Here is a 15,207-nt window from a genome sequence, read left to right as displayed (position 1 = left end):
CAGGAGTATGGAATTATGCTTGTATAGCTTTGATGTTCCTCAGAATTGGAAGTAACTGTTGTGTTTTGTGTGTATAGACGCTTCTTGCTTTATGTAAATTTGCATTACACAAATTCAGCTTCCTGGCAGGCAAGTTGCAGGACCCTGCCCCAGTTGCAACCCCACTCCAGGGGTCCTTCACTGCAAGCATTAAAGCTGCTCTGGCTATGGGAGTAGGAGAGAGCACCAGGCACTGAAGCCGGGCTGCAGAGCCACATAGGGAATGGGGGCCACATGGAGCCCCCAGAGGGAAGGGAAAGGAGAGGTCTACAGAAAGTGAGCACTGTTTGTATATCCTAGAATCTAGTTCAAAATTTGCATTTTTTTTTAATTTTACCCTAAGAGGAAGTATAGTAATTATAGAAAGGACCCTTGACTTGTAATCAAAAGACTGGATTTAAGTTCTTAATATCTAACACTAACTCAACCTTTCAGGACCTGAGTATTCTAATTTGGAGAATGGGGAGAATAGTACTTACACTACCTATCTCAAAAAAATTGTTGCATTGCTTTTGTAAACTTTGTATCAGTATGAGATGTTTTTATTCCACCATGGGGAATATTGTTATGACTTTGTCTTAAAGACAAGATAGTGAACTCAAAATATAAATTTAAGTAATGGGATATTGGCATATTTATCAACTTCAGATTTTGCTCTTGAATTCTCAAAATAAAGACAGTAAAACAAGATCATTTATTTTTAGAGGGGAGAATTTTTTGATCTGAACAAATCCTTTACAATTAGCAAATGCTTATTGAACAATTCTTGCATGTTACGTTTCATGAAAATACAGCAAAGTATAAATCATCATCCCTGCCTTCAAGATATTTGCAAATCAGGGATAGCTAGGTGGCGCAGTGGATAGAGCACCGGCCCTGAAGTCAGGAGGACCTGAGTTCAAATCTGCCCTCAGACCAAACACTTGACACGTACTAGCTGTGTGACCTTGGGCAAGTCACTTAACCCTGATTGCCTCACTAAAAACAAAAAACAAAACAAAACAAAAAAAAAGATATTTGCAAATCTAATTGTGAGGCAAGATATATACATAAGAACAGTTGAATGATGATACAAGGCAATGGTACAAGACACATTACCAGGCAGCATATGATTAATTGCCAAATGAGTGGCATAGATTGTAAATCCTCTAAGATCACTGTGTAATTAAGTGACCCAGAAAGGTTTCACAAGAGGGATAGAACTTGACCTGGGCCTCGAAAGAGATAAAGGACACGGATAAAAGAAGAGAAAACAGTAAGACATTTTTGAAGAGGGGAAGTATGAGCAAAGGGATGGATAGTCAGAAAAGTACTAGACTTCTTGAATAAACCAGCAGAAGTACACAAGGGATATAGGAAAATGGTGGAGCATAGGCCAGATAGGTAGGCTGAGGCGAGTTTAAGGAAGACTACCTGGTTAGGGAATTTGGACTTCATCCTGTAGTGGTGCGGCAAAGTAGAAAGTATTTAAACAGGTGAGAGGCTTACACAAAATAGTGTTTCAGGGTGTTCATTATGGTGATAATTGTTCAAGATGAACTAAAGGACAAACAGCATGGAGGCAGGAAGAATTATGTTGTTAGAGTAATATGAAACTTTTTACAGCATTCTATTTGTTGTTTCTTTCTAATCAGAGTAAAAAAAAAAAGTAATATCAGGCATTTATTTCTAAAAACAACTTCCAGAGTATGTAATGAAGTACATACCCAGAGCCACTCCATTCTATTGTTTTTAAAATTTGACAGTGTTAGACAATGTTATTTGAAGTTTATAATGATAACTGACTCACTGAAAGATTCTGAAGTTGTTTCTGAATCATCAAAAAAAAAATTAAATTGTTTTTATGGTTTTAGTGTCAATCATATTTTGGTATAGTCTAGTTCTTTGAAAATTAGTGATCTTGTATATGACATATAAATTTCAGTTAATTAAAAGACCCTCGTTACTCAATTGAATAATAAGTTAAGCTTTACAGGATGTATCTAAGACACCCTAATCTTTGGACTCACAAAAGGCCACATCCGAGGACCTAGAAGGCTACATGTGGCCTCAAGGCTGCAGGTTCCCCACCCCTGCAATCAATATCTATTATAGATAAACATTATTTTACCACAGGCAAACTTTTAATACTAGTATTGCATTTCATACCTAAAAAAAGGAGGAGCACAAGTATAATCTTTCTGAGTAAAAAGTCAAATGAAGTCTCTAGTAATGCTAGTTAACAGCATAAGGAAATGTTTTTCATTATTTTTTTCCTCCTTTTCATCTTAGGTACTGCCTATGTATACTGACTTCTCACATAAAAAAGACTAAACCAGAACTAGAAATTGTCCTGCAGAAGGTCCATGAGCTTCAAGGTACAATAACAATGTGTTAATATTGTTGCAGTCTGAGAGGTTGAGACCCCTCAAAGAGCAGAGTACAGGATGGGGTCATCTGGAATGAATTCACAGACTCAAGCATTCTTTGAGTCAAGTTGGCAAAGATTTATTATTACACTATGTAGCAGGCAAGGATTCTTAAGGAACCTGTGAGAGACTGAGGATGGAGCTAGGGGTTTATATGGAAAAGGGCATGGGAAAGGAATGCCAGGGATACTAATTAGGTAATCTAAAGGTCCTATGAATGGGAAAGTGTAGGGAGTATGCCAGACAGGGAGGGACATGTCAAAGGATCTTGGGAATCTGGTGGGAGGAAGAGACCCTGGTCCAACCAGGGACAGAAATCCTTGGGCCAGGCACCTCTCTCTCTGTCCTGATTAGAGAATGCTTTGCAACAAGGGAAAGTTTTCTCATAAGACAGGAACTTACTAAGGAATTGGGAGGCTTCCAGAGATGTGGTTTTAGGCTGGGAGCAGCCCAGCACTCCCTCACCCAGCTTTATATAACTGCATCAGGGAGAGATAAGTGTCTTGCTGGGGCCCACTCATGAGTAATTGCTAGGCACAGTGTCCTTGGGCTTGGGGAAAACTGCCAGGGATAGTGTTTCTGAGGCTGGCAAGAAATTGGCCAAGCACAGGCACCCAAGCACCCCATCAAATGTCATCATTTTAATTTTCTTAATTTGCTATAAATTTTTCTGTGGAGCTATGCTATTTGCACAAGAAAAAACTAAAATTATTTTTTAAATAACAGAGTAAAGCATCATAGTGTAATGCATGCATATGAGAAGGAATTAGGTAGGAAAGGGGGAGGGCAGAGATAGTGTTGCATGTTGTATGTAAAACTTCAGAAAAATTTATGTTCAGATATGTCAACTCTGTCAAAATATTATACTACTTTACTGCTCAAAATACAGGCTACGCTTTTCTACAAATCTACCTTGTATAGAATCCTGGTGTGATTGATATTTTTGTTGCTTTTCTGGGTGTACTTGTATACATTTTTTTCTTTAGTGAGATTTCCTTTTACGACAGTGGTTAGTGTAATAGCATATTAGCATAAAACTTAATAGTAGACCCAACATAGTTATTGTTGTCTTTTGCTGTGTTGATGTGTGTATTTTTAAATAATTATAGGAAATACTTCATCTTTTCCTGATGCTGTGAGTGCGGAGGAAGCCTTAAAATACTTACTGCTTTTGGTGGATGTCAATGAATTGTATGACCATTCTTTAGGGACATATGACTTTGACTTGGTGCTCATGGTAGCTGAGAAGTCACAGAAGGTTTGAATAATATCAATAATTTTTTGTTTTTATGTCTTTTTATCCCTGTTACCTTGATAGTGGCAGTTGAAGTTTTATTCCAAAAAACTGATAGAAATGACAAAATTTAAGAACTTTTTCAAAATAGTAGGTAAAATATCGCTAATGCTAAGTAAGCACATGCATGCCGTGTGCCATTCTGGAAAAATGGAAAGGACTACTTCTTATTGTTGCCAAAATTTACTTGGATTAAATTATGGTTTCTTGTAAAGTCAATCCTGAGGGTTTTCTTTTTCTTTTGCTTTTGTATATGAGTCTAAGACCCTAAAGAGTAAAATTTACCCATGTCTTTCTAACTTCTTCAAAGCACATAATAGATATTTTCTCCTTTTTCCCAAGTCAGGTACGAATGGCCCAATTATGTTAAGTGAGTCTGCTCTGCCAGAGAGGACCTAAATGAATTGCACAATAGCTCTGCATGGTATAGTGGCATCACAGAACCTAAGAGTTGGAAGGGAGGCTTCAGGGATCATCACTTTGAACCCGTGACTTCCAACAACTGATTAAAGGCTTCCAACGAGGGATGCCCCCTTCTCCCCATTCCCCAGCCCACCCTGTGGCAGGCAGCCCATTGGATGACTCTGCTAGGCCGTGGCTAAAGCTTAAATCTTCCTCTCTGCAACACGTAGTCATTGTGGCCGGCACAGCAAGAGTTAAGTAACTGCTGTGTGCCCTGTGGATACAGAGATGAAAAGGAATTGTTCCTGCCCTCCCCTAGTTTACATTCTGCTGAGCAGGGCTGACCCCTCCTCTGTATCACAGTCTTTAAATATTTGAAAACATCTGTCATATCATCTCTGTCTTCTTTTCTCCGGGCTAATTGTCCTCTGCTCCTTCAAGCAGTCTTCATATGGAATAGTCTCCAGTTCTCTCAACATCCTGGTTGCCCTCTTCTGGACGTGCTCTGCCTTTTCTGTGTCTTTCCTAAAACGCATTGCCCAGAACTAAACATGTGTGGCTTGATTAAAATAGTATAAAGTGGAATTATTCATAACCCACCTCATACTGGACATTGCTTCTTTTAATGCAGCCTAGGATAGCAATAACTTTTTTAGCTAAGCAGCAAAGTAGATAGAGCTCAGGACTTGGAGTCAGTAAGATCTGAGTTCAGATCCTGCCCCAGATACTTGTTCACTGCGTGAACCTAGGCAAGTTACTTAACCTCTTTCGGCCTCAGTTTCCTCATCTATAAAATGGGGGTAATAATAGCACCTACCTCACAGGGTCATTGTGAGGATTAAAATGAGTTAATATATGTAAAATGCTTTGAAAACCTTAAAGTACCACATAAATATTTACCATTAATCATTATCATCATTATTAACTACTATGTCACACTGTTACCTCATGTTTTTCATACAAACTGTTGTTTAGCTTCACCTCTGTCCCCATACTGCTTTTGTGAAGCAGAAAGTTTTCAACCCAAATATAGAATTTTAAATCTTTCCAAGTTGAATTTCTTCTTACTCACTGCAACTCTTTATTCTATCATGTAGACTTTTTTTGGGTCCAGTTTTTGTCATCTAATTAGCTATCTTTCCAAGCTTCATGTCTTTTTAAAATTTGACAGGTATTCCATCTGTGTCTCCATTTAAATCATGAATAAAAATGTTGGACAGGATTGGACCGAGCATAAGTTCTTTGGGCATTCCACTAGTCACCTCTCTCCAGGTTGTCAGTGACCCATTAGTAACACCTCTTTGGATCTTGTCATCCAACAAGTGAGATTACCCTGAGGAGAGGGACCATAGAGGCTCATCAGATTTAGAGCTAAAACAGAGACTTTAGAAGTTATTTAGTCCAGCCCCCTCATTTTTCATGTGAGGGAACTGGGGATAAGATTTAATTAATTTAGGTAAGATCATACAAATAATAAGAACCAGAGCCAAAATTTTAGCCCAGATCCTAAATGATATATTGGAAAAGGTGTTGGACTTGGCGTTAGAGAGACCTAAGAATATACATAAGGCACTTTACAAATCTTTAAGGGCTCTATTAATGTTAGCTATTTTATTTTATTATGCTCTAAAATCAGTGCTCTTTCTACTAAACCATGCTGATTCCCTTTGTCTTTTGTTTTGTGTAAATCTTCCACGACTCCCTGTGGTTTTAGAGACTGGCATTCAGTAAATACTTGAGTAATAAGTCCTAAGACTTGTTTAATGTGCACGTTGCTATACATTCAGTTTATTTCATACATAACATTTGAAAACAAAGGAATGTAGTAAGAGAAGTCTATTGCAATAATCTTTTAGGTAGGAACTTTGACATTATTAGCTTATAAAATGAAGCATGAGAATGAGGTAGATGAGGTGAAATTTTAGTTAAATATCAAAATGTATTCTGCTTGAAAAGTAAAAATATTTTAGATTTTTTAAAAATTTAGCCTAAATTGACTTATGTTATTTGATATTCAAGAGAAATGAATGTAGCATTGTTGTTTGGTTCTTTAGGATCCCAAAGAATATCTTCCATTTCTAAATACACTTAGAAAGATGGAAACCAATTATCAACGGTACACAATAGATAAGCACTTGAAACGGTATGAAAAAGCCATTGGTCACCTCAGCAAATGTGGTAAGTCTATGACAATATTTGTTATGTTTCTTTACTATTTAGTTTTTAAAAGGATAACATTGATAAGAAAGTCATGCAATGCAGATCATAATTTCTCCTATCTAAAACCTATATTGTTTACTGTAACTGCACATCTTACTTTAATCAGCTAAATATATTACTAAAATGTTGCATGTAATTCAGATTTTTAAAAGTGGAATCATTTAAAATTAATTAAGGGACATTGGATACTTAAATTTTTTTTACTATAAACTTATCATTAATACAAATAATGAAATAAACATACAAAGTAAGAAATAAAGTCATACACAAAAACTACCAAGCTTATTATACTGTACATTCTTTTAAATAATTTGACAGATTAACAAAAGACAATAAACAAAAATTAAATGTATTTTCAGTGTTCTTCCTAATCTTTCTTAAACACTGTAGCTCTATTGTCCTTTAAAAATATAATTGCCGTTTGACATCAAAAAATGTTATCAGTTTATAGCTAAGCTCTGGTTACTAAAAGAATGGTGTCAGTGTCCAGGGAAATGTTGTAAAGGTAGAATCAATAGGACTTAGCAATGTATTGGATTTTCATTAAAAATTAATTTTTATATGAATTTAATAACCATAAACAAACTATCAAATACACATACAATGCAAGGCATTAAAAACATTTAATTAGCAGTACAGAAGCAAACAAGGTAACAGAAAACAAGGAAGATGTGTTCATTCTCTGTTCCATCCAATCCTGTCTAAGGTTTTACTATCTTTGGCTTTCTTCCTTTGTATATGTTTGTATCTGTGTGTGTATGTATGCCTACTTGTGTGTACAAACATATATATATATATACACACACACATTATATATATGTGCACGTATGTAATCAGTGTATATTCACTTCTAGTTCCACTCAGTTTGCTTTGCAATCTTTTATATGGGTCTTTCTGGTTTGTGTTCATATTCCCTCTCTCCCTCCCCCTTTTTTTTTAAACAACATTCATGATATGAACCCGAATTGATTCAGCCATTTTCTAATTGTTATACATATTAAACTGTTTCCAGTTTTTTCATTATTATAAATGATGTAGCTAATGAATATTTTTGTACAGTGATAAATACTTTTTTTTTAACAGAGAGGTGAATTTTATGACATTTTTAGAAGGTCCTAGTACAGAAATTAAAGGGTCAAAAGATAGATTAAGATTCTTGTATTTTGCCAGGTTGCTTTTTAAAATATTTGTATGAGTTTTAATAATTTTTCTTTTTTTTCTTCTAGTGTTTTGATTTGCATTTATCTGATTATTAGGAAACTTGAGCTTTGTTTCCCATAGTTATTAATGGATCTGTATTTCCTCCTTCATAAATTGTCCATTCATGTCCTTTGACTCCATTGACAATTTATTATCAGTCTTAAAGAGTTATTTTAACTAAAGTTCAGATTCTTTAAATCAGATTTTCTTTTTTTTTATTAATTTATTTTTAGTTTTCAACAATCATTTCCATATGCTTTTGAATTTTAAATTTTTCTCCCCCTCACTCTCTGCCTCCCTCCCCAAGATGGCGTGCAATCTGATACAGGCTCTACATATACATTCCTATTAAACATATAAAAGTAAAAACCTCAGCTATGATCATAATTTTTTTTTTTTGGCAAGGCAATTGGGGTTAAGTGACTTGCCCAGGGTCAGACAGCTAGTAAGTATTATGTATCTGAGGCTGGATTTGAACTCGGGTCCTCCCGACTCCAGGCCCAGTGCTCTATCCACTGCGCCACCTAGCTGCTCAATAAATCAGATTTTCTTAACACAGGACACTGCATCATTCTCTTCAACTTGATTATGAATGACTTCATGAAATATATGTGATTACGAACTTCAAATTTATTTATTCTTAAAGAGACTGAATTTCATTTAAAATGATACCTAATTTGAGCCCAGTTCATGAAAAAGCCAATTTTGTTTTTTATTAATTCATTCAGCAAACATTAATCACAGGTATGATTAATGAGCACTTACTAAAGTACAAGTTTTAATAGCTTAGCTGCACTAAGACTTTTAGGACACCTCGTACAAATACGTGTACATGTGATATGTAATATATAAGTACATGATAATTGAAGTTTGTGTTATTCACATACACATATATGTGAAATTGAATCTACATTGAGCACGCTATCTTGAAATCTCATGGGAGGTGAGCTATTTATGAAGTAAACTGTTTTACTCCCGTAAAATGAGTAAGTTACAAAGTGGCACATTTCAATTCTACAGAAGGAAGAATGACCTAGTAAGTAGCTTTTCAACAGGCTGTCCTCGAAGGTAGTGAGGTTTATAAACAGATGACAAAGATCCATTTATCTCCCAGGGTTATTCTGAATGGGATTATTCACTAATTGGGCAATTGAACTAGATGATTTCTTAGGTCCCTTCTAACTGTAAGTTCTGTATGTTAATTAATTCTGTTTCCATAGGACCTGAGTATTTTCCAGAATGTTTAAACTTGATAAAGGACAAAAACTTATATAATGAAGCTCTGAAATTGTACCCATCAAATTCTCAGCAATACAAGGTATGTGATTTGTTATCCCAAGGCTTTGTTGAGTTTACAGTAGCATTATTTGGACTAGTATTATGCCCAGCAACACTATTCTTGACTTTGAGGTTTATCTTCAAGAAATGTAGACATATTATCATCCTAAATAAGTGATTGGTAAAAAAAAAAAAAATTGTATGACCAAAGCAGCCTCTGTTAGGTTTATTTTATTGATGCTATATTTTTTGTACTTTTATTTGCCCTTAAATTCACTTTAGGATATCAGTAGCATATATGGGGAACATCTGAAGCAAAAGAATCTTTTTGAACAAGCAGGACTGGTATTTGCGCGCTCTGGTGCCTGTGGGAAAGCCCTGGATGCTTTTGTGAGCAGTGGCAGCTGGCAGCAAGCCTTCTGTATGGCAGCTCAGCTGAACTATACCAAAGACCAGTTGGCTGGCCTGGGCAGAGCGCTCTCTGGTAAGACTCAATACTTATTTCACCAGTTCTGCGCAATCCTTTTCTTTTTGTTACTTCTTTGACCCATTTGTACATTCTTAATTTAGTATGCCACGCTTTAAGGTGATTTGCACAGCTGTAAATTAAGATTGGGAATGGTAGAATACCTAAATCCGACATGATTTAGGATAAAGCTAGTTTATAATTTTGGAGGTAAGAAGGTTGTGAATTATGGAGTAAATGGGGAAATGAAAGACTCAGAATAAACAGGTTAAGAACCAGCCTGTTAGTAATACATAAATGGAGCCAGAGAGCTTCAGAGAAACCTGATTTACTATAACATAGCAGAGAGATCTTTTTAACTGACTGTTTTGTCCACAGCGCTCTGGTTGGGAAGCACCGTTACAGTAGTACCATAAACAGATACTTGAGTGGTGAAGAAATAGCTTTCCTCTTGTATCCTCTAGTTCCCTAGCTGCCAAATTCGTTCCGGTCTTTCAGCCTCATCTCTGTCCATTCAGCCCTACTTTAGTCTTTCTGCCTATCCACTCATCCACTTTTCATCGTTCATCGCTTTTGTATCCTTTCACCTGTATGTATGTGTATGTGAGTTTATTTGTGTATTTCACTGGGTTTGTGGATAGTTTAACACCTGCCAAATGCAATAACCCAGCATCCTGACCTACAAATCATTATACATCTGGCCACAAAAATGAACGTCTCTCATAGCCCTATTGATAATTTTTTTTAAAATGCACATTGTGAATATAACTAAAATATGAAAGAATTTTTGGCAGTATAGAATTGCAAGCCAAACAAAAGCCAACAGAAGTAGAGTTCTAGGGCCAAATGGCTTGGAGTGTTCTTCAGTTTTTGCCACATCTTATTCTTCTCATCTTGGTCTTGTCTAGAGGAAGCATCAGTTCTCCTTAGACTATGTGTAGGAGAGAGATGACTTGCAGGCACCATGGAGGCATGTAGCTCTAAGAGGAGACAGTGTTACGATGCAGCTTGAATGTTTCTGGTAGTAGCCAAGAATTTTTTTCCCAAAGGGACAGAGACTTTGTTGTGCTAAGGCTTCTCTGTAGAAGAAGTTCAAGACACTGACTTGTGTGTCTTTAGTGTGTACAATATTGTGATATGTCTTTCTTCTCTCACCTGCTGAAAATCCTTCCATGGGCTCCCAAGGCGCTTCTTTTCCAGTGGTCCTACGCCAGGGGTGGGGATCTTGCGGCCTTGTGTGGCCACATGTGGCCTTCTAGGTGTGCAGCCTTTTGACTGAGTTCAAGTTTTACAAACAAATTCTTTTATTAAGGGGATTTGTTTTATGAAGTTTGGATTCAGTCAAAGGGCTGCATTTGAGGACCTAGAGGGCCACATCTGGCTTTGAGGCCGCAGGTTCCCCACCCTACTCCTTCTGCTCCAGTTTTCTGCTTCTGTTTTATTCAACTAGAGCCATAAAGGCCATCTTACCTGTGTGCTAGGTTAAAACAGCCCCACGTAACCAGAAGTCAATATGCCACAGCTAGCTTTTTCCTAGGTATGGGAAATTTTTTTTCACATGCGGCAAGAAGATGGAATTTTTAGCCATGTAGGGATATAGGTAGGAAGATATTTCATAAGTTTTCTAAAAATGTTTTGCATGTCTGCGCTGCTGAGTGATTGAGAGGTATTTCCTGCAGACTTTGTTCTCCACACTTTGAGCATTTTCTCATTCTTCATGAATGTTGGATTTCTTTTGTCCAGATTCTCTATCCTTTGTTCATTTTCTCTTCTGTGTATTTTTAATTAGGCTCTGAAATTGATCCAAGTATTGTTTTTTATATTCCTTTCTTTGCTTTTTCTCCCATTGTTGGTAGATAGAAATAATCTTAATCTAAACTCATGCTTCAGGTTAATATCTCAATCCAGATAAACTGCAAAATTTAACTTGGTTCTCTGTTTTGCCACTTAGCTCTTTTCCTGCTGAAACAATAGATAAATACTGTGCTACAAAGCGGGGAAAGCTCTAATGTGTTTATGTTTGCATAATAAATACTTTAAGTGCAGCTCATTTTCTGATCCATGGTACAATATATAAAAACTTTTTTCTTCAGAAAATGTTATGTTGATCTGTTGAAATATAAAATTTCTTCTATCTTTTTGTTCCGTTGATTCAATGTGTCTCTCTGTTTAAGGAGTCAGTAAATTAGGTTGCCCTTAATCAAATTAGCTAGCTTTAAAATTTGTGTTTTTCTCATTTCTCTTCAGATTTGCTATTTTTTTTAATACTATACAGAAAATTGTCCTTAGTTTCATAGGACCTTGATAAAATACCATTCTAAAGAGGCATTTATCTGTGCACTCTGATAACTCTTAACTTCAGGTGATTGGGGATTAAAATATCTTTTTTCCAACATTAAAGTGGTATAAACTAAATACTATTAAAGTTTACTGGAGGGGTTTCTAAAAGGTTTTTCATGACAAATCATCAATTAGTAACATCCTTTTCTTTTTTTAATTTTTTCAAATTAATTTATTTTTAGTTTTCAACATTCACTTCCATAAGCTTTTGAGTTTTAAATTTTCCCCCTCCCTCTCTGCTTCCCTCCTCAAAACATATAGACCCTATATATGTATTCCTATTAAACATATTTTCACATTAGTCATGTTGTAAAGAAGAATTAGAACCAATAGGATGAACCACAAGAAAGAAGAAACAAAACAAAACAGAAGAAGGAAAAAAAAGATCAAATAGTATGTTTCAATCTGCATTCAAACTCCATAGTTCTTTCTCTGGATGTGGATAGCATTTTCCATCAGGAGACTTGGATCCTTGCGTTGCTGAGAAGAGCTAAGTCTATCAAAGTTAGTCATCGCACAACGTGGCTGTTTTTGTGTACAACATTCTCCTGGTTCTACTCACTTCACTCAGCATCAGTCCATACAGTTCTTTCTAGGTTTTTCTGAAGTCCACCTGCTCATCATTTTTTATAGCACAGTAGTATGATACATTCATGTATCATAACTTGTTCAGCCATTCCCCAATTGATGGGCATCCCCTCAATTTCCAATTCTTTCATACCACTGAAAGAGCTGCTATAAATATTTTTGAACATGTAGGTACTTTTCCCATTTTTATGATCTCTTTGGAATACAGCCCTAGAAATGGTATTACTGGGTCAAAGGGTATGCACATTTTTATAGCCCTTTGAGCATAGTTCCAAATTGCTGTCCAAAATGGTTGGATCAGTTCACAACTCCACCAGCAATGCATTAATGTTCTAATTTTCCCACATCTCCAACATTTATCATTTTCCTGTTTTGCCATGTTAGCCAATCTGATAGGTGTGATGTGGTACCACAGATTTGTTTTGATTTGCATTTCTCTAATCAATAGGGATTTAGAAATTTTTCCATATGACTATAGATAGCTTTAATTTCTTCATCTGAAAACTGCCTATTCATATCCTTTGACCATTTGTCAACTAGGGAATGACTTGTATTCTTATAAATTTGGTTCAGTTCTCTATATATTTTAGAAATGAGGCCCTTATCAGAGACACTGGTTATAAAAATTCTTTCCCAATTTTCTGTTTCCCTCCTAATCTTGGTTGCATTGGCTTTGTTTGTGCAAAAACTTTTCAATTTAATGTAATCAAAATTATCCATTTTGCATTTCATAATGTTCTCTGTCTCTTGTTTGGTCATAAATTCTTCTGTTCTCCATAAATCTGACAGGTAAACTATTCCTTCCTCTCCCAGTTTGCTTATAGTATCAGCCTTTTTATCGTGTACCCATTTTGACTTTATGTTGGTATATGGTATAAGATTTTGGTCTATGCCTAGTTTCTGCCGTACTATTTCCAGTTTTCCCGGCAGTTTTTGTCAGATAGTGAATTCTTATCACAGAAGCTGAGGTCTTTGGATTTATCAAATAGTAGATTACTATAGTCATTGACTACTGTGTCTTGCATACCTAACCTATCCCACTGATCCACCACTCTGTTTCTTAGCCAGTACCAGGTAGTTTTGATGATTGCTGCTTTATAATACAATTTAAGATCAGGTGCAGCTAGGCCACCTTCCCTAGCTTTTCTTTTCATATCCCTTGATATTCTGGACCTTTTTTTCTTTCAGATGAATCTTGTTATTATTTTTTCTAGTTCTATAAAATAATTTTTTGCTAGTTTGATTGATATGGCACTGAATAAATAAATAAATTTAGGTGGAATTGTCATTTTTATTATATTAGCTCAGCCTCCCCATGAGCAACTGATGAATAACATCCTTTTCTTACAGGAAAACTAGCAGAGCAGAGGAAACACAGTGATGCAGCCCTAGTTTTGGAGCAGTATGCTGAGGTAAAACCTCTTTTCTTTCCTTCATGTTAACTTCCTTCACCAGTCTGTACCAGTCCTAGTCAACAAAGTGAAAAATTAGTATGTCCCAATTTGTAAAGTTAGTAAACCTCTTCTTTTGGGGGGATGTGTAGTAGCACTTCTCTTCAATATGCTAAACATGAAAGACTTGATATTTGGAAACCCAAAAATTTAGTATAATTTCTCTACATTATTGAAAATACTTCATAGGAGTTGTTAGAGCAAAGGTCTGCTTTGAAAAATGCACTAATACCTTATTTGTTTGCTAAAGAGTATCATTTTTACTTCTTTAGTAGTTGTGCTTTTAATAATCCCTTATTGACTAGGAAATAAGGGAGAGTAAATTGATATACAGGTCAGTTGTGAGAATAAATTGTTATATAGGTAAATAGTGCCCCAAATACATGATTTCACCACAAATCTCAAACTAATTCATTGGGTTGTTCCTCTCTACCTGCTTGTGTTGTCATTTCGTCATGCAGTTTTGTGTAATCCTAAATTTCCAGTAATACACAGACCAGATCAGGAGAGAAAATTGAATATACCAACTGCAAAGAGTCTCCTGTAATCTCTTTCTGACCAGCAGTCTGACTTCTTTACCAACTTTAGGCTGAGAGCTCTAGAAACCGCTATCACTAATTCTTTCAAGGCCCACCGCTGGTGCTGCCATCTGGCCTGCTCTCTGGGCTGGCTCCTACCCCAGTGACACAGACCTCTTCCCACCTCCTAAGTTATGTTAGGCTAGGAAAATGTCTCACTCTTACCTTTATTGACTCTAACACTCCAGAATTTGATTTGAGGCATTATTTTAAAGTTGTTTGGAAGGAATGATGGGAGAGTTTGACTAATTTGCTGCCTTTACTCTGCCATCTTGGCTCCACCCAAGAAAAACTTTAAAAAATCAATTCAGCCAAAGCAACCAACATAACCTTGTCTGACAACACATGCAATATTCCATATCCATTGACCCCACCTCTGCAAAGAAGGGAGGGAGGTATAGTTTCTTAATTCTTTGGAGTCAAGCTCGATCATTATAATTAGTGTTGACTTACATGAATTGAATGTTGGAAGTCTGCTAGGATGATGGTAGGGGAGAAGGTAGTGAGGAGGATTAAATGTCAGTAACTAAAGTCATTGGGAATGGTGGGAGATCATAAATTGAGAGGTAGATCAGTGGAATACACTAGACAAGGAAGAAGCTGAAATAGTGGAACTCAGTAACCCAGTGTTCAGTAAACCCCAAAATATAAATTACCCAGGAAAGAATTCCCTATTTCATAAAAACTTAGGGGAATACTGGAAAGCAGTCTGACAGAAATTAGCCTTAGACTGCCTCTTATACCATATTCCACAATTCAAAATGAATAAATAACCTTAATATTATCATATTATGGTCATACTATAAAAAAAAAATTAGAAGAGACAGATTATATACCTTTCACAGGTGTAGGCAGATGTATTCTCAAAAATAATTAGAAATAAGAGATAATTACAAAAGATACTATACATAGAGATTTTAATTACATAAAATTGAAAAAGTTT

The 15,207-nt window shown here is 36.0% G+C and overlaps 1 protein-coding gene across 1 annotated transcript in view; it reads left to right on the top strand.

Annotated features, from left to right (window-relative positions):
• Positions 1 to 15,207, top strand: part of LOC114025758 (elongator complex protein 1-like) — a 67,870-nt gene that overhangs the window by 41,951 nt on the left and 10,712 nt on the right. Inside the window, exons 24-29 of the mRNA XM_027839249.1 lie at positions 2,311 to 2,396; positions 3,557 to 3,705; positions 6,198 to 6,321; positions 8,784 to 8,881; positions 9,124 to 9,325; positions 13,586 to 13,647. Coding sequence (XP_027695050.1) covers positions 2,311 to 2,396; positions 3,557 to 3,705; positions 6,198 to 6,321; positions 8,784 to 8,881; positions 9,124 to 9,325; positions 13,586 to 13,647 — 721 coding nt within the window. The remainder of the gene's footprint in view (positions 1 to 2,310; positions 2,397 to 3,556; positions 3,706 to 6,197; positions 6,322 to 8,783; positions 8,882 to 9,123; positions 9,326 to 13,585; positions 13,648 to 15,207) is intronic.

The sequence above is a fragment of the Vombatus ursinus genome, unplaced genomic scaffold, assembly GCF_900497805.2.
Source record: "Vombatus ursinus unplaced genomic scaffold, bare-nosed wombat genome assembly UNPS02014832.1, whole genome shotgun sequence".
Taxonomy (NCBI): domain Eukaryota; kingdom Metazoa; phylum Chordata; class Mammalia; order Diprotodontia; family Vombatidae; genus Vombatus; species Vombatus ursinus.
The sequence above is the reverse complement of the archived record's forward strand: the minus strand, read 5'-3'. Positions and strand labels throughout refer to the sequence as shown.